At 42.7% G+C, this 25,551-nt stretch overlaps 1 protein-coding gene across 2 annotated transcripts in view; it reads right to left on the reverse strand.

Annotated features, from left to right (window-relative positions):
- Positions 1 to 25,551, reverse strand: part of LOC115781212 (unconventional myosin-IXAb-like) — a 145,286-nt gene that overhangs the window by 96,678 nt on the left and 23,057 nt on the right. The window contains exon 2 of one of the 2 annotated variants that reach the window (XM_030730734.1): positions 14,451 to 15,420. In XM_030730734.1, the coding sequence (XP_030586594.1) occupies positions 14,451 to 15,353 (903 nt within the window). In that variant the 5' untranslated portion in view covers positions 15,354 to 15,420. Of the gene's footprint in view, positions 1 to 14,450; positions 15,421 to 25,551 lie in introns of those variants that run through there. The other variant, XM_030730733.1, reaches the window with a different exon arrangement.

Raw genomic sequence — 25,551 nt, forward strand, 5'->3', positions numbered from 1 at the left:
TGCTTGAAAACGATTCTCTCACTCTACATTATTTAAGCGCAGACTCCTCTCATCTCCCTCCTCCTCTTCTCTTCCTTCACTCTCCTCTTTCTCTATTATCCTCCCCCTTTCCTTTTTATCTCCCTCCTTCCCTCTGTGTGCCTTCGGCGGTGCTGTAGTGGGGTGGGTGGGATAGAGAGAAGATGAAGTCAGGGAGGCAGGGTGCCGCGACAGAGCGCTTTCATCCGCTCTCTGCAGGGCTTTTACATCAGGGAGAAGCCACAGCAAGTGGGTGCAGTGATACAGCAGAACCAGGGCACCATAACTGTACGCTACATACATTTTTAACCAGTCCTCATAACTGTTGGCAGATTCTAGTTATCTGCAGACATATTACACTTGCTGCAGTTGGGTCACATGACATGAAACAGGGAGACTGAAACTGGAGTTAATACAAAACCAACAGGTTGACTCTGAGTTAGGACTGGGCAGTTATTGAAAACAAATCCGACACCAACATTCAGAACCGCTAATCGACGTAAACTTGCCTATGTTGGTTATTTCTTCTGGTTCTACGCCTATATACGCCTTCCTGCACTACAGGCTGTGTTTCAGTTTTCATGCTGCACCCTCCCTCCCTCCCTCCCTCCGTCTCAGTTCTCATGCCTCTCATTAGTATCTGTGGATCTACACGGCCAAGGAGCTGCCGCCAATCCTCACTGAGGCCTTCTCCAAATCACAGTGTCAGGCCAAGGCCTGTGCTTATTCCACCTACCTTTCTCTTTCAATAAATATTATCTAATCTAATTGAGTATATGGTCCCTGCTAGTGAATTATTACAATTAAAAAAAGCAGCCAAGATTTATTGCCTGCTACACTGATATGCTGCTCCATGCACAATGATGCAGCTAAAATAAAAGGGAAACTGACAGTATGACATAACAACATGAGGTTTGAATTTCTGAGTTGTATGGGGGGCAGCTCTAATAGACTCAGTGCCATTTGTGTACATGGTTAGCATGAAATATAATATCGATGGCCAAAAAATAACCCACAAGAAACCTGTTAACTGAACATCAGACAACTTGTTAAGGAGTTACCTTAGAAAAAAAATGCACGCGTGAGACATTTTTGAAAATGTGCTCCTTTGGGATGCAGTTCAAAACAAGAATGACCCTAAATAATACGCAGGTAAATGTCAAGTTCATTTTTAATAAAAACTAAACATAGTTATGATGTAACTCTGTTATTATACTAACTAAAAGCAGAATAAAGAGAATGTTAACATAAAATTGATAGAGATATATGACTAAAATATAATTAAATCTATCGTGTTGGATTAAACACAAACTGCACCCTGACTCTGCAGCGCGTTACCTCAGAAATACTGCGGATCGAGCTAAATGCCAAAATATAACGCAGCTCATGATTGTTTTAAAAACTGCAGTTTGCAGCTGCATTTAGCACTGAGCACCGTGCTATATCATCACAGGTTATGGCAGCGGCAGCATCAGTCAACTATGGTCTATTAGATTAAATGAATTATTAAAAATAAATGAAACTTTAATGATGCCCCTGGGGAAAATCAGGTCATTGCACCAGCAGAGAACAGGATATGGATCAGAGCAGAACAGACAGAGACCACTGAGCAGAAACTGCAAATAATTATAACTGGAAAAGGCTTAAAATAGGGTGTATTAGGTTTAGATTTAATATGATTAGATTTATGTCATTATTATAACTGAAATTGAATATTATGATTGTTTTTATAATGCTGTGTCTTCTTCAAATACCTTAAAGTGAAAGAAAATGATTAAATTAAACTATACCTTATGTTGTACAGCAGGACTGTAAAGTTAAGGGAAGGATTGGAGGTACAAATATACCACATTTTGCCAGATGGGAAAGTCCTGCTTCATTCATGAAACAATACAACATAAACACAAGCAGGCATGTGCGCCATAAACCGATAAACCAAACCAAAACATCATCTGTCAGCCTCAGTCTGGAAACATGTTCAAACCTCCACCAGCCACTCCCGGTCTTTTCACGCACCCACCCAGTCACACGCTCTGCAGGACTCTCAATAGCACATCTGTACCGTTCATTCATTCATTTATCCACAACAGCCAACTGGGCTTTGAATGGCGAGACTAAGCATGACTATACTTTATTTGAATTATTGGGGTGTCTGTTTGTTTCAGTGTATTTCGACACAGACCTGTTGAAACCTGACAGATGAGCTTCATGTTCAGGTGCTTCTTATGTAAAGCCCTGTTTTGTGACAGCGTACAAAGACAGTGATTAGGACTAGACTACTACTGTCTGAAACTTCCTTATTCACCCACGCTCACAAATATGGGCAAAAACAAGGCAGTGTGGGTTCTGCACAGACCATTAGTGATGACTTCATGCCGATCTGATAACACGACTATTACCCAACTTGCATAGCAGCTGAACCAAAACCCACCAGACTGAGAGTTTAAATGAAAGCAAAGTGACAGCAGTAATATACTTGACAACTGACAGCTTCACTTTCACATTCAACTCCTTTTTTACCACAGTACTTAAAACTCCTCCCTGAACCCAGAGTTGGCACTCCACCCTTTTTCTGGCTGAGAACCATGGCCCCAGACTTGGAGATGCTAATTCGCATCCCAACCGTTTTACACCAGTGTGGGCTGGACATCATGGCCTGATGAAGCCAGCAGAACCACATCCTCCATAAAAAAATAGAGATAAGATCCTGAGGCCACCAAAATGGAAACACTCTGGCACCTGGCTGTGCCTCAAAATTCTGTCCATAACAGTTATAAACAAAATCCATCCATCCATCCATCCCCCGCTCATCCTTTTCAGGGTCGCGGGGGGACTGGCGCCTATCCCAGCTGTCAAAGGGTGTGAGGCAGGGTACAGGAATCATTAAAAAAAAAAAAAAAATGGTGGAGTCAAACTCCCACTGGGAATAGGACTGACTTACTGCTGACCATGCGAATAAAGCTCTCACTGCAGCTGTACAAGGACCGAATTGCCCATAACACAAGATATTAACTCTTTGACACTGAGCATGTTTCAGATGTTCCACCATTTGCAGACTTCCGGCAGCAGCGGGAGTGAAATTACCGTAATAACCCTATGTTAGGTGTAAACTGCAATTTCTCAGCTTTCAGAAACCATTTGAAATTTTCCGATAGCACAAACTGTCATGTAATTACGGTATTGCAAATTACGCTTGCACAAATGTATCCATGGAGATACGCATGGTGTTAAAGGCTGTTAACTGGTGTGTCGGCATCAATGACTTGGTGCTAAAAGGTTAAAAGATTCATAACTGCAGTTTTAGAGGGCATCCTAAGATGCATCCTACCTGGAATCACATCCTCTGCCTCCTTTCGATGTGGAAAAGCAGCTCAACTCTGAACATATCCTAAATGACTGAGCTCTTCACCTTTTCTCTAAAGATGAGCCCTGATACTATTCAGAGGAAGCTTATATCTTTTAGCTAGCAGAGGCCTGTGTGAGCAGCACAAAATGAAGTTAAGGATGCAAAATGTTGGAACAGGATGTATTCTGCTTTCTTATATAATAACTGTTAGTTTAAGGCCCTTTGAAGGGTAAAGAATTGAATAATAATAGTGAACTAGCCCTTAAATAAACACGCACATTCCTTCAGTTATTTAAATTCAGTGATACATGCTACAATAAAAGAAAACAAAAATCAAACACCTGCTGAAGTGTTTTCAGGCTCACTGAGGCACTTTTTCAGTCTGTGACATGGTTCTTAAAAAAGAACGACAACATTTTAAAAAAGTAAGCAGGCGGGGTTGTGGGGAGATTCAAAGTAGTGATTAATGCAGCACTGAAGCAAGCATAAATGAGCTGGATTTTAGCTGCACAGTTCACCACAGCAGGGGGTCTCACCACAAAAAAAAGAAAAAAAAATGGTGCAGCTACAAGAAAGGATATCCTTAGTAATGGACTTCACTACAGCCTTAGCCACTTAAAGCCAGTATCTGCGTGTTCAGCGTGGAGCTAGATCACACCTAGGGTCACACTGTCATTGCGGAGTTTAATGTAAAGCAAAGCAAAAGATTTTTTTTATTTCATTCAAAGGAGATTAGCAAGAAAAAGAAAATCATATGCTACCTTCCTTGAGGGGATCCTCAAAGTTCCCATCTACCTGCACATGTCAGAGGTCCTCGTGGTTCCCACTGGTTTTTAGGCATGTTTCAGTGTACGTTAACTGCCTTTTGGCTACCTCCTGTTTTATTTTGTAGTTAGTTTCACCTGTTGTTTCTACCTGGTCTTCTTTCTTTCTTTAAGCCCAGAGACTGCAATCTGTCTATGATGTGCTGCACATGCACGTGCAGTCTTTAGTTGTACTAGAAACCAGAAAATGCCTAAAACCTGATTCAGTCACAAAGGCAGTGTTTCAAGTGATATGTCTGTGTGTGAATGCTGAAGACATAACTGTCTCAAGCCTGATTAGGTAAGTATAGTCTCTATAATGTGTACAGTCCTCTCCATTTAAATGAGCAGTTTAACCTAATGTCCAGCGCAGCAGTTAGTAGAATAACCACCTTCAGATTAAAATAATAACTGTTGTGCAGAAACATGTCATGCACACCAACTGAAAAAACATTATTCTCTGAAATCTCTCCTTTCTTATGTTTGGTTCTCTGTGTAACACCATATGCTGTCGTTATGCACCAAGGCTACCAATTATTCTGAGGCAAACCTCCTCCAGAAACTCACAAACAAAGGCAGAGTTTGTTGTCTTTACAGACTTAAAATAACTTTTCAAAGGCTGCTTCACAACCGCATGATGCTGAGACAAAAGGTAATGAAAAACAAGCCGATTCGTGTGTGTTAAAGACTGAATGCAGAATGATACTGAGAATCTTGGAATAAAAAAACCTGAGAATAATATATATATATATAAAAAACTCATCAACTCTTTTTTCTTGAATGAAGGCTTAATTGAATTCAGTTTGATTGATGAAAGCCTAGTTAACGGTTTCAAATAGACAAGATTACTAATGCAGATCTAGTTTGCTCAATAGCTTCTATAAGCCCAGATGTCCTCGTGTCCAACTAAGGCTCCAGTAATGTCTGTAATCTCATCTGGGGCTGATTGCTGTGACACCACATAAGCAGACTCAGATTGAATCAGGCCCATTTGAACTATCAATTTCCTGTCGCGAGCCTTTCACTAAATCTGTTGGGTGGAGTCATGTGGACAGTCATCAAGGAAAGGAAGACACTACTGGAGGAGAGGAAGAAGAGAAAACCACCACCTGGTCATACTGAATTATGTGGAATATTTGTGTTAGCCATTGTTTTTAAATGAGCTCAGTTATTCAGTGTTACTGTGCAAAAGAATAATACAGATGAATACAGATCCGGTTAAAGATAAAATACACGCCAGAAAATCCAGCTTATTATTCTTTGATGCACGTATGTATGTGTGTATGTATCCCTGTACTGTCATCTCAGAAGCTCCACCCACCTGTTATTCAAATCTTCTGATAGTGAGGGGCAGCAAATCAGAAGAAAGCTGGCTTGAAGGGGGATGGAAAAGAACTAAAACAGCTTGTTTTAGACAGTGAATGAACAGAGTGGTTGCATCAAGGCCCAGCATAAAGTAAATAAGGCTTATTTTGAAGTGTGAATCATGCAAAGCTACTCTAGGAGAGGCCACGAATAAACATGAGTAGGAAAAAGCGTAAAATAGGTATCATTTAAGCAAATAAAAGATGGCCGAGCAAATAATAATAATAATTTCCCAGGTTGCAGAAAGGCACAGAAAGACAAAAAAGAAAAAACCTTGGCTGATGATATTACGCTGAACCTTGTCCAGGTCAACTATATGGCTACATTTGAGTACACTGCGTACAGCTGTCTGAGGGGATAAATGCTGTACTGAGCTTCCTGAGAAAGGAAAGCAGGAATGCTCCAGAGAATGAGAAGGAGATGGGGATAATCCAGCGAACAGATGTTTGGGAGCACATCGAAGAGTACTCTCTGCCCGGAGGATACGGATTATAGGGATGGACGTGCTAACAGGAACACTAAGGACCTGAGGTGGGCTACGTGATTAGCCAACACACACCCACGAAGGCTAGCCAGCCCACACTGTGAGGTAAAAAGGTAGCAGCCGCTGTTAAACCACATGTAATGAAAGAAGTTCATTCTGTGGCTGCTGGAGAAAAGACGAGATTTAAAGTAACTCTGCAGATGTGGTGCAGAGAAGACTCCAGAGATACAAAAGTGGGATTTTTTTTTTTTTAAATCAAGAGATGGGGATTGTTCACTATTTAATCAAGAGGAAATAGCTCATTTAGTTAAAAGTCTAGCATGTGCTAAAGATGAAGGAGAGGTAATGTGACCAGTCACTGAGGGGGGGGCACAGCAGCACAGAGGAGAGCACTGTGCAGTAAAACCAGCCTGTCCTCTGAACTAGAGCAGTCCTGATAGTACAGAGCTTTTGGTTGTCTCATTGTGATTTAAAGACCAAGGACACAGTCAGTCATGGGTGAACATCTCCTATTCCCCAGCTGCTGGGAAAGCTGCCTGCTAACACGTTCTGACAAGCACCTCTCCGCTGCACAGAGGTTAGCACTGCACACACCACACAGAATAATACACACACAGAGCAGCAGTGCCGTCATTCAAGTGGGAATAAAAACAGCTCCCCTGCAATATGCACGTGTCTTGAGTTAAGGAGCTGTAATACATGCATTCTTTGTCAACCTGCCAGCCTTATAACGGGCATCATTCTCACCTGGTCTGTGAGGTTCAGTGGGTTCAACCCCAGCAGCTGTGGCACCATCTCTGTACAGTAATTGTGTCAGTATGCACGGGTTATGTGCAATTTTAACCTGAGTAAAGCTTTAAAGCGAGTAGCTGTCTCCAATCCCAGCCTCGGTGGTGCTGGATAGGGGTACCGGGCAGCTCCTTAAGCCGTTTCACACTCATATTTAATGACACGCGCTCCTTTGAACCCACATTTTTTTAAACCAGAGTGCCGAGGCACTACCTGGAGCCATCTATCACCCACAGGAGACAGGGCTTTTCCCTGAGAGCATGGTTAAGAGCGAGGGTGGGTAGGGGGGTGGGGGCATCTGGATGGGAACCATCTGGTGAAGGGGGGAAGTTTGTTCTGCAACTACTGCAGCAGGCAAGCAGGTCTGCTGGCCACACCACCAGAACAAAGGCAGGCTGTAATGTGGCCCCTGCGGCCCTGGCGGGAGCTCTGTCTGCCTGCCCCCAGATAGAGCACCACACAGCTGGGGTCAGTCTCAAAGCCTCACTTGGCCTTCAAGAGAGATTTAAGCTGCGGATGTCTGCTTGTAATGCAGCGGCTGGTTCACCTTCAGTCCGATCTGAGGCAAGGATGGATTGCCTCTGCTCTCTTCAACAACTCAAACACTAACATTTAGCAATTCACTTTCTCTACCTGCTTGATTCTGGAAGAGATTGAGACCGAAGACCATCAGCGAGGTCACTGAAGTAAAAGGTAGTCATGGAAACAGCCGGGGTTTGTTGCGCGACCTTTCAAAACATCCTTCAATCAGATGAAGACTCGAGATTATTTACTGAATGTGCATATTTTCCAAATAGGACACACATAATGGCTGTTCCAAATACACGAAGTCTCTGGAAAATTGAATCTTTTTAGTTATTTATTTATTTAGCTTAAATTTATGAGTCTGCACAGAAGTCTGGCCAACTTACATGAGAGTCAAGGGTGTCTTTCTTCCCAATTCAGCTTCCCTTTCTGCCTCTAAATTACTGATAATCCAAGATAACGTCAGTAGCCTCTTTATTTTCAGCACGCCTGTGCGTTTGATCTGATCTTACAATCAAGCACAGTCAAATAATAGTCAAATTTCACCTCCTGTGTACCTCCTCTCTGACACTTAATAGGCTGCAGGGGCCAAATAAAGAACATCTGATATTACCTGACTGCACAACTACAACCGGACTGCTAGACACAAACGGCCAGAGAAGCCAAGTCCTTCCCATCAGCCTGCCAGCTGTCTTCCCGTCAGTGCTCTCCTGCTGTACACTCATATCTCTACTGTCGCCTGGCTCTGAACGCCACTCAAATTACACAGGGCGGCAGTTATTGGCCATCTGCGGCGCATTATTAAAGGCTTTTACATGACAAGAAACGTTTCCAGTGGGCGATCAGAGCATATCAAGAATAGTCAGAAGATGCCGCTGGCATGATGTAAGGAAGACAGTCATTGTTAGTCATGTGGCTGCACTGCTGTATTTCTGAGATGCATCGCACAGCGGCTACAAAGGCTGGCACTGTAGCCAAAAAGGTCACAAGACTAAACCCCGCAGCAGCCAACACAGCAGCCAATGAAGAGCTGTGGGTCATCAGTCACTACAAAAAAAGCTGTGCGAGTCTTTAAGCCTTTAAAGCCACATCCACAGACACAGGCGCGTGCACACTGTGTCCTTGAGAGAGGAGCAAAGTCAGGCACAGCCTCTTGACTCTGCAGTGTGCTTTACCTTGAGTAAAGGTTAACAATCAGGTCACTGTGATGCAGAAAAATGCAGAGATGTATCCAAGGTAATGCAAAAATACTCAATGCAACAGGGGTGCAGTGCTGGCCATTAAATCAGGTGCAAATTTCAGAGATTTCAAAAAAATGTGCATTTAGTTTTTATTAGGAATTATTACAGCATCACACAGAGTGCTGACAACAGCAGTTACTTCACTTAATGAGAAATAAAGCGTTCGAGCATGTTGGTGCAGCAGCACAGACAGCACTGAGACAAAGTGCAGACGGCATACTAATCCATGGATTTAATACGTGTAAACAGCGTAGTATAAACAGCGTACCAGAAACAATAGGAAGTCTTTGGACAGACAGAGTTAGCAGCAGTGAATATGAACTTAAAACCAAAACAAATTAGCACAAATTTGTGGTTTATTTGCCTGTAAGGACAACAAATATTATGATATCTGACTACACAAAAGTCAGGCTACAAAACAGCCTATTAGTACAATAAATTAAACTTTAAAGCTACCCTAATAGGCACAGGCAGTACAGGAGGGAGGGTCCTCCACACCGACTCAACAAATGCTTAACACACATGCAGCCTTTGTCTTGACAGTCGTTGACCCTGGTATCACAGCTTAGCCCCCGTGTCCAAGTGCAAGACACCAGCTCAGGCTGCATCAAGTGTTTCTATTTTATTTACTTTTTTTACCTTCACACTGACTAAAAGCCCACTTTATTTCATTTTCCTGAGCAGAAAGGAGTTTTCACTGTTCAGCCTTAAAACTGAGAGGAATAATCCTAGCCCGAATCCTTCACGGCACACCCGGTGGTTCCATTTAAATCTCATTTTAATTTTGTCAATCAAATGTACATGGAAGGCCTGAGATTTCAAATAATTGATTTAAATATTTATATGGAACAAGGTTTAAAAAATAATATTTCACTCATCTGCAGGTTGCCCTCCCTCCCTCCATTCATCCAGTTGGCAGTAAGCCTCTTACACGAATCCAAAAAGAATGATTTATCCGAGGCTACGGGCTCTTATACAAATGTTGTCAAATCAAGGCCCAACCACAGCATCTCCTGCCAGCGAGAGATAGCTCATCCTGCAGAGTGCTTTCCTTCTTATTCCAGACCTCTTCCTGATGTTAATGTAAAAGTCTGGACATCTACTTTACTTTTTGCTCTAGCTCAGACAAACTGTAAAAAAAATCTAATAAATAATTATGGTGTAAAGTAACCGCCTTATAGTTATGGATTCAGCCATGAGCATCTTGTTAGGCAACTGTGTAAACCACTACACTATGGAAACAAATGACAAAATTAAAGAAGGATGCCCATCTCAACTTTTTACAGGTCAAGGTGGCATTTTATTCTGTAATTTTTACCTTATCAACAGTCCAATGCCTTGCTCAAGGGCTCACAGTGGTGTTAATGAGAGTGGAGACAGTTGGCAGCACTTCACCCTAACCACCTCAATTTTCCATGCCAGTCTGAGGGTTCTCTGAAGCCTTCCCTGATGGTTTCAGTTCATCCAATCCAATTTTTCTAATACATGTCACAAACCGGCATCCTCTCAGTCATAAACCCTCTTCTTAACCTCTAGGCCACCACTCCCAGGTAATGCTTTTAGCAGTCTAACTTTTTAAAGACTGCTTACAAATGTCAGATGTAGCCACAGTCATGTGACCCACTGGTTGGTAAAGTCCCATTTTTGAAGCCCCTGTTTGTGCATTTTGGCCATCCAAAAACCAGACGTCACCAGAGAGGGCAGGTTCTGAGAAACTGAGGGGCATTGCTTTGGCTGATGCAGGGGTCTCGAGTAAAAAGTGTATGTGCAGAAAGTTGAAGTCACTTCTGTGGCAGAAATGAAAAAAAAAAAAAAAAGTATGTGATGATAACACCAACAGGTCAGTGAATACATCCAAACCTATGCATCAGAGAATGTGATGTGTAGATGTGGAAGCTTTACAGGCATCAAGAGGGAAGATATGCAAGAAAAGGGAGATAAAACTACTGGGAATCAAAGCAAGTGGCTAGAATTTTAATACTTCATCTGGACTGGCATGCATCTGAAATCAATCTAATAAGCTTCACTGACCTCATATTTTCAGCCTGACTCTCCCTCAGGCCCTCAGGGGTACAGTCAAACTACCACAAAGTCTCAGTGAAGCAGCAGCAGCATCTGACCGAAGCAAATGGCTCTGTAATTGCCATTACAACTTGTGGAAACCAAAGAATGGAACCGAAGCACTCTCATGCCCTGCCTGGTGGTAAACTTTTTACCCCAGAAATCTGCCTCTCCTTATACTGGGGAGAAGCAGATCTCCCCAGTATAAGGAGAAAACATGGGTGAACTTTCTCATTTTAAACATTTTAAAAGCTATTTTTGCATGTTGGTTTGTTGCCAGAACATATTTCTGCTTATACTGCCACCGATTTATCTTTTGACCACATGAGAGCATAGGTTTAGTTTCTTTTACACATCTAATAACACTCCACACTTCACTCAAAATCCTCTCTTTTCTTCTTATTTTTCCCGTTACTATAATTTGTCATTTTGCCTTCTATGGCTGTAAATGCTGTAGTCTAATCCTGAGGCAGATGGGTGGATGCTCATCAAATTAGCTGACAAAAATCCACCTACCAGCATCTCTAAATCGCTCACTAATCATAATGAGGCTGGATTAATCTGACATTTCACCAGTTTACAAGAGTTTGTCAGATTAAAGAAATTACACACGCCACATTAATTTGTGTATTTTGAAAGTGATGGAATAATGATCTTTATCCAGTCTTCAAAATTACAAACTGATGCTGCTTGAATTTACCATATTTTATATCCAGACCCCTGTCCTGATGACGTTGGATTTTATACCATTTAAAATCTTTCAACAAAAGCAGAAGAAAAAGACAACAGCAATCAAACCCGAACCTGAAATAAAGATGTAATGCATTTTTCTGTAAAATTATTATTGGAAAAGGATAAGCGGAAGATGGATGGATGGATGGATGGATGAATGGATGGATGGATGTTGCCACTATTTTACCAATGTGCTTTATTTAAATATGTTTAAGACTGATGACCTGTCCAGGGTATACCCCACAATTCACCCAATGACAACTGGAATAGGTATTGTATCAATACAGGGACACCAAATATTGATATTTTATTACTGAGATAATATTAGCCGAGGAAACCTACACTAAATCAGCTCAATCGAAAAACCATCCAACACTTACCACCCAGTCATGAGTAAAAATTGCTTAAATCTACAAAGTAAAAAGAAATAAAAATTGGCAGCTACCCGATCATTACACTGAATTATTTTCACGTTCTCTGACAGACTGCAACTCGTGGCGACTAGAGTTGCCCCGAGCTCGAGGGTGTTGCACACTCACGACCACTTATGGTCGCGAGACAATTGCACGGGTCACCTGGTAGGAGGTAACCTTTCTGCAAACAGTGGCAGTGGGACTTGGACCGACTGCAGTCACTCTCAGGGATTGTTGAAGGTTTGCAAATAATTGCTGTCTAATTTATAAATGCAGACAGATTGCAAACATGTTGCCATCAGTCTGAATGAGTCTTTGTCAACTTGAGAGGACTCGAACAGCTGGTTGCCAGCTGGTTATATTCCTGTAGAACAGGAAGGTTGCCGAGCACAAATAGTTTACATGTGAATTTCTGTCTACACAGACAGCAACAGATATGTGATTTTTGACAAGCATATTCCAAAATGTTAATAATAATACTACTGCATCGTGAGTGGAGTATTGTGATAATATTGTATCGTGGGGTGTCTGGTGATTCCCACCTGTAGCGTTTATACAGTGTGATCTTCATAAGATTGCACTGATTGCACTGAAGCAATTTAAAATGCACATTTAGCATCTACTGATAATTGATACAACCTCATTTTTTATTTAGATGAGTTATGAGCAGACACAGCAACAGTCGAGCTCAAATCAGCAGTTTGCTGTTAAGACATAAGCATTCACAGTATTTAAGAAAAAAATGTGCATTACTGTAAAAATATTCTTGCACATTTAGCAGCACTGAACACTGTATGTTAGACCATCTCTTTTTTTTTTTTTAATCTTGAAACATTCACAGCGTGCACCTTTTTTTTTGTCACACCACAGTCAGACAGCTGATCGATGGGGAAGTGAATCCATGGGACATAGCTGTGCTTCCACATACATCACATATGCCACTAAATGGTATGTAGTTCCTCAAAGAGTACTGTAATGTTCCCCTATCTGTGTTATTATTAAAAAAAAAAAAAAAAAAAGCTTTTCAGTTTTTGCAGTGATGTCGCCTCTGGCATCTGAGCTCTGACAGGTATTCAGTCAGCCGGCAGAGAAGTGCAACCGTGTGTGTTCAACCACAGCTATGTGGCTAAAAAAAGCATTTTTGATATGTGTAATATAACCTTTGTTTTGTTAGCGTGCAAAATGCTCTTAGGCATGTAAGGTATTGTATACAGGCAACACATGAAAACTGCGTCCCACCAAAGCTTTGTTTTTTTTTTCTCTGAAATTTGGAACAAGAATGAGCACCTCACACATACCAGAGACCATTTTTTTTTCTGCATACCAGCTGCAGTAACAGGTTTCCTTCCACAGATGCAGCGTGGGGGTCTTAAAGGCGATTCATGATTTCCAGATGACAAACTGTATATCTGACTGAGTGCACAGCAGATTTATTTTACTGTACAGACCTCCACACGGGACGCACATGTTGTCAACATGCACAGCTGCATATCGACATGACATCCCCATACATCCTGACAGGAAGCTGTGAGCTGCAGAACAAAATGACTGCCAGAAAACAACAAACTATGGGAGGGCAAATATCCCACACAAAGAACGCGCTGCCCTTGAACAGACCAAACATGAAATTCCCAATGAAATTCCATAATCCATAATCCATTATTGATTTATAATCCAGGGCAGATTAGGCAGCATTCCATTATTTTTTTTTTCCTCCTCTCGTCAAAGCAGAGATTGGACATTGCAAAAAACAACATATCTAGGTCACAAACTGAATATCAGTATAAGGAGTCATATGTGGCAAAGCTGGGGCTAAATATAGGTTTCCTGCCTGTTAAGGCATTCCAGCTTCACAGGGACATTTCTATAATCCATTTCATGCCTGGTCTCATGAGCTGACATTCCACCACCAGAGAAAAGTCTTTTTTTTTTTGGACACTTCCCTTCTACACACACGGGGTGTCTTAATTAACAACATATGAACGTATTCAACTTGATGGATTTTTTTTTTGTTCAGCAAACACAGTGAAACAACAGTTGATGTCCAACACAGAGGCAAGCATTTAGGATGATTTCTGAAGCCTTTTGGGTCTGAGACTATTAAATCTCTCTGCCATCGAGGCCCCTTTAAACTTCACAGCTTTAGACTAAGTTGACAGTAGTGACAGAAGCACAGTAAACATATTAAAGCTGAATCCCAAACAGTGGGCCCAGAGGGCATTGTCTAGATACATGCATCAGTGGGACTTGCAGCCTTGGTCTCATAAAACTCTATCACACAAACAGATACACACACACACACACACACACACACACAACTCTACAAACCAGCCAATCAGAGTCAAACACAAAATGAGGCCACCTTTGTTAGCCTAGCACAGCAATTTGTAAAGCTGAAAAGGGCTGTAGTACCAAATGTCACGACTTCAAGCTATAGCTATATCCATCTACACTCTCTAGTAAAGTTTGTGATGTGGAAAATAGCTACTAGACTCAAATATAGTGGTTTTAAAATCAAATCAGACAGTCAGGTATCACAAATGCACCAAAGGTTCATTATCAGATGTTCAGACTTCCCAATAACTATTCATTTCAAAAATATACCAATTTGCCATCCAATGTTAAGAATCCAGAATGCTGACCACAGTTTAGTTTCTTAATTCAGTTCCTTACCTCTAACACAGGTCCCGCTCCCAGGATGATCTGCTCCACCCCGCTGGCAAACCCCTTCTGGCTGAGAGCTGTCAGGTGGTGAATGAGGAAGTTGGTGCTCTGAGTCTTCCCAGATCCACTTTCACCAGAAATGACTATGCACTGGTTCTTTCGTCGCTGCAACATAGCATGATACGCCACATCTGCCACAGCATAAATGTGCGGCTCCAGCTTCCCCAGTGTGTGGTTGTCATACATTTTGACATATTTGGGATTATAGATTGGCAGGAACTGGAAGGGGTTAATCACAATAAGAATACTCCCAACGTAAGTGTATATCTTTTCCTGGCGGAAGCGTGCACGGAGGCTTTCCAAAAGGGCGCGCTCTGTTAGCTCCGGGAGGGCACACAGGTCAGATGGTGGGTCGCTCCCTGCAGGCTGAGGGAGGAAACCCCGTTCAACCATACGCCGGCGCTCCTCAGTCACCCGCAGCCACATTTGCAGGCTGCCCCCATAATGAATAGATCCATCCAGGTTCTTCTCCCGCAGGAGGAAGCGGTAATCTTCGCCACTGCCCAAGCCGCTGCGGTTTTCCAGTGCGCTTCTTGGCCACAGCATCATCCGCTGAACAGGGCAGTCCCCGGGGTTGAGGATCCATTCCTCCCCACCGAACTCCTTCACCTCGGCCAACACGTAGCATTTGGTACGGTCCAGGTGTAAGCGTTCGATGAGGCACTCGATGGCTTCGGCAGCGGTGGTGTTCTTGCGGGCGGTGACGGGGCAATAGATGGTGCCCTCAGCCAGGGAGCCTGGATAGACGCGCAGGGTGAACTCCTGGTCCTCCAGGCGCCGCCGCATGCTGCCACTAATGGTGGCCATGTTGGCGCTGCTGGTGTAGCTGCAGCCGCCATCTTGTAAGCTCATGGCGGCGCAGCAGGTCCCATCAGCAAGCTGCTCTCAGGGACCAAGACACTGGCTCAGGACATCCCAACTAGAGAAGAGAGAGAGAGAAAGATGGGTAAGGTTAAAATGGAAAAATTAGAGGTTTCAGACATCACTTCATGTTCTCACAGCATCAGGCACTTCCAGTACATTGAGTCACAGAAGGGTCAGTAGAGTCAGGGCGATTTCATCTGTCCCATGACACAGTAGGCCGACTCAATAGGCTTTCTGTTTTCCATCGTAAAGGGAACCACTATGAGAAGCACCACAAAAGAAGTGCATGAGACTGAGGCAAAGGGAGAGTTGGGAACTGATAGTGGGCTGATAGTTATTCAAAACAACCAGGAACAGTAGCTGCTGCATGAATGTAAAGGCTACTGGCCACATCTTATCAGAGCCACGTACACTCTATGTGTGTGTGTGTGTGTGATAATCCAAGCACTGTAGCTGTGTGCCAAGATTAACAGCTGCCACCTTCCACACAAAAGTGGCTGTAATGAGAGCACAATGGTGTAATTCACCACTTCCCTGTTGATAGTGGACACAGGACTCCATGCTCCCTCTCAATTTTTCACTCACTCACTCACACACACACACACACACACACACACGCACGTGCGCACGCACGCACGCACGCACACACACACACACACACACACACACACACACTCTTAAATTAAATTAGCACAAATAACAATACTGTAGCTTCTGAGAAATAATAAGACTTTGACACTTCTGCAGTATTACATTAATATACATGGTTATATACAGCATGTTCAACCTGATTTCTAACTGACGCTTACATTTACCTCTCTGTTACATGTGTAAATACTTTTTCCATGGGCATTTAAAGCTCCAGCAACACTAACAGTACAAAAAAACAGCTTTAGCGCCAAAGAGAGAAGCTGTCCTATATACTGTGCCAGAAACCTCTGCCCTTAAATTGAACTACTGCAATACCTTAAGGTTCATTTAAGTAACTATTTTGCATTAATCTTTCTTTTCCTGAGTCAGAGCACCTCATAATGTCTTCCTTTCCTTTTTTTTTTTCATTTTTTTGTTGAATTTTTCTAAACTGCTGCATTTCTCTCACACCTTCTCCATTTGTTTCTATGATACTGTACATCAAACAAATATCCGCCAGAGAGCTAATGTTAATTTAAAGTATGATAGCACGGCTGTTAGCAGCACAGTTTCCTTTAGTTGTTCTCTGAGCTATGTGTGCAGCAGATAAACACAGAAAGATAAAGATGGGAGAGGAGAGGAGAGGAGAGGAGAGGACGAGCCAGCCAATCGTCCTTTGAGCCCTCCAGACAGACCTTCCTCTCCCTCCTGCTGTCTGAAGTAACCCTGACCACCTACACCAGTCTGCAGCAGCCCACAGACACACAGAGAGGAAACAGACAGCTGGGTGTCTGCAAGAAACAAAGAAGTGAACTGTGAGGGATGAAAGACAAGAGCAAAGGCAGAGGAGACAGAGCTGAGAAACACACAGAGATGACAGAGAGCGCAGGACTCAAGATAACTGAAGCAATCATTCGCCGGGACGCTAATGAGTTGCTCAAACAGGTAGAAGGTCAAAGTTTCACATCTGTTTTGCAGAAACGCAAACAGAGTTAGTATTCATTATGGTGCCACCAACCGCTGATGTGAGTACCCATGGTAAAAATGTAATGAAAGGATTGGCTGATTTACGAACAAAAACAATGGTGACGTAAATACACTATAATTCAGCTGCCTCTCCAGTGAGTCCCTCCTCCCATGGTTGGAGATCCACTGTCAGCTAAATAACTAACTGAAACCAGCAGGTGAAGAACCGGTTCATGTGCCACTGTGCTTTAGCTGCAATCAAAGACGGTGGAGTTTGATGTACCAACTGCTGTGACGACAGTCTGAAATTTTAATCTACTGATACAGTAACTAAATGGGTTCATATTCAGCAGAATGACAGGAAAACTCCAGAGATGACGAACTCTCTTGCACATGACTGTAAAGCTGCAGCTGAGTCCAGCTGCTGTAGGCTTCATTCAGCTCTCCAGTTGGTTCAACTTCATCAGCTCTCTGTAGCTTGCTGAGCTCACCTGCCGGTCCAACTCAGCGGGTCATTAAGCTGGAAAACAGCAACTTATGACTGCTGTCGGCATGTCTTCCCGCGGCTGGCCAAAAATTAGCCACTGAGGGCAAAAGGCATGCCGATTTCACAATGAGAAAGGACTGCAGGCAGACGCAGTAGCATGGGAGAGAGTGTACAGAACTGGGCTCTTTCCACATTTCTCCATATTGGCAAGTTGAACAATGCAGCTCATACATTATGAAGGGGGAATTAAATACACAGAAATCAAATCAAATCATCAATGAACCCTTAGCTTTGAGCAAGAAAGCATGCAGACCTCCTTTGGTGTCTGATCGGTGTTTTCCAGGAGAAAATCAGTTTGTCTGGAGTCAGCAGAAAAAAAGGTCACTAACTAAACAGAGTCAAACTGCAACACATCTCTCGATGTGTGGTCCCTGGGATATACCATTCAAAAACACCACAGATGTCACCAAAATAAAAGGATATTGTGGATTAGCGGTTTAAAGGGCAATCGTACTTCAAATCCCTACTTCGGGTAATGACCCCACACACACACACACACACACACACGCACACGCACACAGATATACGTTGCTTTGTTGCCTCGAAAGCTAATACCTCGGCTTTCCCTTTAAACCTTTGCTCGAGTCAAAGAACAAAAACTATACATATCACTGGACAGCAGCTCTCCAGAGCAGAAAAGTAACCTGTTTGCCTGCTCTTCAGCATTTAGTCTGCAGAGAGTTCATAATGGTTACACTGGACCCTCGTGGCCAGCAGGGGCGGAAACTGATGGATAGTACTAAGGTCAAAGGTCAGAGTGAGTAGTCAAGGTCAGAAATCACACGTGGTAGAGCTGCGACCTTGCTGCCAAATTTTTTGGGGGGAGATGGAAAAATCATTTCTGGCATTTCCTTGAACAGCTGCAGGTGGTGAGATCATTCGGGGAGGAACTGGACGCCTTTTAGAAACAAAGCCTTTAATAATACGGCTAAACGTGACCTTAAAACTGTATGTTCAACATTTACTGAACAAAAAAACAAAAGCATTGCTGACAGTTTAGGAGGATGATGGATGAAGCTGGAAAGTGATATAAGTCAGGTATAGCAGAGAAGGGAGGAGATGAGATGATAGAGAAAGTTGTGGAAGGAAGGAGAAGTGGGGGGGGACATCTGTTACGTCTTGTTTTGACATGGTTGAACCTGAAGTGCTGACAGCATGTTACGATAAGGACGTAAGCTGACATGGTGGAGAAATGAGCTTGTATTTTAAGGTGGAGAGAGACTGAAAGAGTAGAAGATGTCTTAATGAGAGCGTGGTAGTCATCTGACTGCTGGACAGGTTCAGCCCAGGGTCAGATATGCATTTGGAGGAAAACTCCAAACATTATAAAACAGGGCTCCTAAATAGATAATTAAAGAGAAGGAGACTGACAGAGAGAAGTGGAAAAAGTCCAAACAGGAGAGAAGTGTGAGTTTAGATGAGAAAGAGGGGGAAGTGACAGAGAGCGAGAGTGACAGATTGGAGGAGGAGTTCCAGTAAGCGGTTCACTACTGATAAACTGATTGATCTGCCCACCAGTATAACCTCAAAATGACTTTTTCAGTCAATTTATTAACCGACTATTAAAATAATTGGCAATAAAATACCTACAGGTGAACTAAATGACCATATAGGAACCCATCAGATAGTATGAAGCCAGGATTTTCTGGCTTCCTGTGCAGTCAGCGGACATCTACACCAATTAATCTACTTGCCTACAATCTCTATGATTTCTATGTCCTTTTTCATGAATTGCTCTTTGTTTATGAACACAGATACATTTAAAAAGCTCAGTCTATAGCTACAATTTCTCATCAGCTCTCCACACGCAATCAAAACCTGCTCTAATGTGACTGTTCAGTAGAACTCAGGCTGTGACTGCAAAACAGAACGCTTCAAGTACCAAAAATACATCCATATCCTCCCGAATGTGCAGACCTCTGTTCATAGAAATGAACTAACTGGCTAATTGTTTTAGTTCTAGGAGAATACATGCAGAAAGAGTTAATGGCTCTGGGCTGTTGAATATAATTTTAAAGATATTTAGCTGTAAATATTGATTGAATTGCATTTGTTAAATAAATAAAGATGACTGGGCATCGTAAGCCTGACTAACACTCCAGGTCTATTGTTGCCTTCTCTTAAAAAATGACTTTGGGTGCTCTCAAACATTGTCTGCTGAGTTATTATCCACTACGAATTCCCATAAAACCATAGCGCCGTCTCTTCCAAGATGTCAACAAGTCTACAGTGTGGTTGCAAATATCCATTAGCTGCTGCATTAGAATAATATTAAACCCATTTATTTGCTTTCAAGTTGAGATAAAAGCATGAAATATGGTCAACATTAACTCCTGCTTCAGGCTTTACTGATGTCAGGCGTATTATTAGGAAGCAACAAGAATCTTCTAAAGTCAAATGTCGTGTGCTAAATTACTCACTGGGGAATCCATCAGATGAATATAAAACATCATTTTATGTATCTGTATGTCTGTCTGAAGGCAAAATCAAAACACAACTTCAGACAAAAATGCTGGAAGCTTTATCTCTTTTTCATCATTGTTACCCATCATGACATGTACTGTACATCCTTCTTTGTGAGCAATTAGTGCACCGCAGTTTACATTATGGGATTACTGGACCTCATAGAGAGCGCACTGGAGGTTAGAATAACATTGGCCACTTTAGATCACTACTGTTCACTACTAGCCAAAAATGCAGCTTGGTAGCGTAATATGACATTTTGGCTGATTGCTAACGTAACCCATTCAACTGCAGACTGATATCAGACTGATAGCAGACTGACTCTGGCTTATGGCAACATTTGTGGCAGGTTTTAATGACGGTGTTGCTTTACAATCTCATTTTGCAGCAAACACGATAACTGAAGTGAGATTAAATGATCTTATTGGATAAAACAGATAGTGACAAAGTTTAAACTTGAGGAGATAACGTGCAGTTGAAAAAAGGTGATAAATTACAATATATAACATTTCGCCATATTCAGCACATTTCAAAATGTTAAAAATTGCAATGTCGTATCATGAATTAAGTATTGTAATAATATTGTATCGTGGTGATTCCCACCTCTACTATTCAGATATCAGCACAGTCTAACATCACACACAATTTGTACAGGGAAGCTGGCCGGCTAAAGAGCAGCTAATGTTCAATCTTCATTTGCACCTCTGTCGGGTGATGTCTAGAAAAGTTCATAGCTGCAGTACATGTGTGATAATCAGTTATCTTCTCTAAATCGCACCATAATTAACAAAATAAACATCATGTTGTGCTTAAGAAGGCTCGAACCAAACAACTGAGACCATAACTTCATGAGGAAAATGGTTACCAAGGTCAAAATTCAAGTAATAAGTAGGGTCGTTTTCTTATAGACTTATTAACATCTGACTTCTTTTTGCAACCAAAAGATTCGCCCCCTGCTGGCCATTAGGTAGACTGCATATTTAAAGCACTTCTGCAGTGGTTTCACTTTTCACACCCGAATGCTGCATCCATCGCATATACAGTCTACGGTTGCCGACCTGCAGCTACGTTTGTTTGTTCACATATGCGCTCCTGCACGCCTGCACGCACCCAACCCCCTCCCAACACTGCTACTAGACTCCAAATGTGTGGGAACTGGAGTAAGAACTGTTTTACATCAGCAGCGCAGCAAATAAATTACTGTGCTGCTGCAAGGAAGGCACTACAGGACTCGGATAGTCTTCAGGATCGTAAAGAAAGTTTGGGAAACCTGCCAGAAATGGCAGGCGCACATCCAAGATATTAAATGCAGATGAGAAGCTCAACTAGTCTTGCAGGTCTAAACAGTAACACCCCCTCGGTTCTCAGCAATACACCAGACCTCAGTATTCACCCCACACCGTTAACACACATAAAACACACAATGCCACTTAACGTGCAATCTTTCAACACAAAAGGTGTTTTCTTACCCACCCCAAAACTGTGCTGATAAGACTGAAGTGGAAGAATAGGAACTACAGGGTTTAATTATACTGTGAACTGTGACTGCACACGTCAAGTCTTTTCTACCTCCTCACAGACACACACAGACTCTCCCACCCAGGATCACTCATCACTGTGGATCTTTTAAGGATTGCAGGCACATTGTTACTCTCAGCCGGCTCACTCTTGATCTACAGTATCATAGCAAGCTTACTCTACACGCATTCACAAAGCATCGCGGCAGATGAAAACCACACCTTTTTATTGTCCTCAATCAAAATGTAAAAGAATGAATCTGAAGTGCAACCTATACAGCAAGTTACAAAAAATCATGGTCTCGTGAAACATTTTCAAACCCACTGTTATGCTACAAACAGTTCTAGTTCTCAGTTCCTGAAATCCTCACGCTTTAAAGGTCAGGAATTTATATCTGCTGCCACAAAATTGTCATTTCAAATTCTTGCAACATCTGAGGACGATAAAGGAAGATAGTCAGCAATGCTTTTCTCTCTTTAAGTATCAACAGCTGATGTGTCCTGCATATTTGGACAGAAACGCTACAAAACGCACCTGCAGAGTTACTAAAGAGTGTCGACATACATGGTGGGGAAAAAATTCTTCACAAACACACACGGGCACAAAACTCTTATGGTCAAAAAGAATTATTTTTGTACACTGTTAACAGGGCAGCATGGTGCTGCAGTGGGTTAGCACTGTCGGCTCCTGGGTACGAATCCCGTCTGGGGCTTTTCTGTGTGGAGTTTCTGTGTGTTCACCACGTGAATGCTCTCCAGGTACTCCGGCTTCCTCCCACAGATGTCAGTGTGAGTGTGAATGGTTGTTTGTTTCTCTGTGTTAGCTCTGCAAAAGACTGGTGACCTGTCCAGGGCGTACCCTGCCTCTCGCCCTATGATAGATGGGATAGGCTCCAGCCCCCCTCTGATCCTGAACTGGACAAGCGGAAATGGATGGATGGACATTGTTAATGTTGTCCTGATGGAAATAAACCCTCATCAGTATGAATCAAAGATGGTGCTTGCTGGGTCACAAACCAGACGTTACTCATTGGCATCTTGTGATCAGGAAGTCATTAGTTTACGAGCCGCCCCCTGCTGGCCATTAGAAAGAAGGCAGGTGTAAGGTAACTGTGTTAACTTCACTGATCAGACCCAGAAGCTACACGCATCTTTTATACTGTCATTCAGTCATTAGTCCCTATTTTAATAGCAGCTGGTCAGGTAAGCAGAGACTAGAAAGTATGCACAGTTTGAACTTCTGTCATGCCTCTTCTCTTTAAATCGTTGCCCAGCTACTTTCATGCAAACAGCGAGTGCAACAAGGTCAACTACAAGAGAAAATACCTGCTGAAATTTGAATCCTGAAAAGGTCAAAATGGAGTGAGTTTTGAGTTTATGTGGTCAGTTATAGAATAAAATCCAAATGTGATCAAATTTAAGTCAAGATTTAGTACAAAATCCAGTCAAGCTGACATCTAGACCAAGCCGACATGTGGTGAAATTTGGTTCCACAATGAAGCCAAGAGACTGCAAACGTTCTCTCAAAAACTCCAGTTTTTGCCCCACTTTAAACTGCGTCAGAACTCTACAAATATAAGAACTTTCACCTTTAGACATGCACGTATGCACTAGATTTAATAAGGCATCCCACACCAAGAGATGTCCCCCTCCTGTGGTGTGTGAATGTGACGCAAAGGGTTACTGGAGAACAAAAAATGTGTTGAGGCAACTTTCCATACAAAGTTAAAGGTTGAAATAAAAAAAAAAGCTTAATAATAAACGCCTTGTGTGTGTGTGTGAATTCCTGAATTCCAGTGGGCCAGCAGAGCTCACAGGAACTGAGCCCACACAGACACAAACATCTGCCAGAAACCCATGCACACAGAGTGCCGAGTCAGTTAACGAAGCACTCTGAGGCTTGTGGACTGTATGTGTGTGAAAGGAAAACATGTGTGCAAAGAGGCAACAGCACTGAGCTAGAAACAGGACTTTTTCATGTTCTAGATTTTACCTCAAGGAAGAAAATCAGGTCAGCTCTCTGTGCCTTAAAGCTCAAGGGCAGTGCAACAAAATAATGATTCCAAGCACAAATAAGTCCACTTGTGAAAGGCTCAAAAGGGATTAAATTAAATTTCAGGAGAGGTCTAGTCAAAGTCTGGACCTGAACTCCAGCGAGATGCAGCAATTTATGACTGCAAATCCTTCAAAGTGCCAAAAAACTGACAGCAAAGTTATTTTTACACAGCACACACTTGGAGATCCCTCAGTACTGTGTGTGTGTGTTTAAAAGCACTTCCCTATTCTCTCCCCACTCTTTCATTCCCCATCCAGGGGGATGACATCACCTCGACCCATCTGCTCTCCTTCCTGGCGCACCACACGCACACATATACGCTGTCGTGTATCCATGCCTTCAGGGGACGCTGCATTAGCTTACATTCATTTTCTACACATTTTTCACATAGTAAGCAACACACACTACTGTTCAATACAAGATATAAAAGAAGTGTGTGTGTGTGTGTGGGGGGGGGGGGGGGGGGGGGGGGGGGGGGGGCAGCAGGGGCTTGGTGGTTCAGGTTGGGTGCAGACCTTGAAAGGCTTGACATTCATATGCATGAACTGTCAGCACGGCTAAAAGTAAACACAAGCAAACAAAAAAAGAATAAAAATATATAAATTAAAATTGTATACAAGTGATACAAGATGGAGGAGGGCTCGAGTAGCATGCAAAGCAGGTAGCTGATTATTTTCTCTGACAAGCAGGCAGTAACAGGACTGTTTACCTTGCGTGACTGTGCCCACAGGTATTCTGGTGGCAGCAAAACAGCTTAAAGCACAAACACAGCACTCCTATGCCTGTCCGCATCTTTGCAAAGGTGTGTCTGAACACAGGTTAAAGACACTAAGCAGGAACCCAAATCTCTCTTTTGCAAACTCACAGTCACTGCTGACGCCACCCAGTGTTTGTGAGTCAGCTGCTACTGTCTGCCCAAACCATACCCTCACTTTAAAACAGGTCTTCACTTGAAATTTATTGATTAATGTTACAGAGTGTTATTTGGGCTTTTTGTCCCCATAATGTGAATGCAGATGCAGGTTTAGGTCCCAGCAACATCAGTAAAATATGAGCCAAACACTCACACAGACACACACACACACATGCACGCACGCACGCTTTAATGGAACGTTAGAAAAAGCCACCGCAGGGAGCTGTATTGATTGAAGACCTCCTTCTCACTGCAATCAAACATTAACTGTGCTTCTCTGTTGCCATGGTTACGTGGTAATTGAAATCAATTAGTATCATGTGTATCATGATTCTCCCAATGATCTGATCTTTTTGTGCATGTGTGGCATTAACAGTATTTCTTTATCATCAAAGAGCGCAGAATAAGCTGTAAACAGAACCAACAGAATTATAAATGTGAGTCTCGAGGAGCTTTTTTGAATTTTATGTGCTTTGCAAGCTGCTACATAAGCTCACCAAAGAGCGAGTATCATCTTTTGCTCTTTCTCTCAAGCTAACCAACCCCCAGGAGACGCCGATGACTCTATAAGTGATGAGCAAGCGAGTCGTTATTGATCTGCGAGCAGAGACAAAATGCGGACCTCCCTGCAGCGCGGTGGGATGTGCACTGGAGGGTGATCGCCTCAGGTTTACACTAAAGATGACTGACAGGAACTGGTCTGAGACAGACAGATGTCGGGGTGGTTTGGTGGCCTGTGTGCATTATGTCATTCAAGCAGCATGTCGGGTTCTAACAAGAAGAAACGCTGCATTGTGGGTAAAAGTGTTCTGTTAGCACCTTAACAAAACTGTCAAAACTGTTACACACTGCACGTGATTTCTTAACCGCCACGTTCGCAGCTTTCGTTCCTTCATTCTCTCTTGTCTCACCTTTTCCTACCGGCTCCTCCTCCTCCTCATGTCCCCTCTCCTTCTCCCTTGCTGTCCTTTTTGCCCCCATGCGTTTCACAGCTTTTTCCATTCCTTTCTTCCTTTCTTCATTCCCTCTTTCTCTTTCCGTCCTTCCACCACCTTTCATCCTTCCTTACCACTTTCTCCTTTCATTCCTCCCTT

The sequence above is a fragment of the Archocentrus centrarchus genome, chromosome 6, assembly GCF_007364275.1.
Source record: "Archocentrus centrarchus isolate MPI-CPG fArcCen1 chromosome 6, fArcCen1, whole genome shotgun sequence".
NCBI lineage: Eukaryota > Metazoa > Chordata > Actinopteri > Cichliformes > Cichlidae > Archocentrus > Archocentrus centrarchus.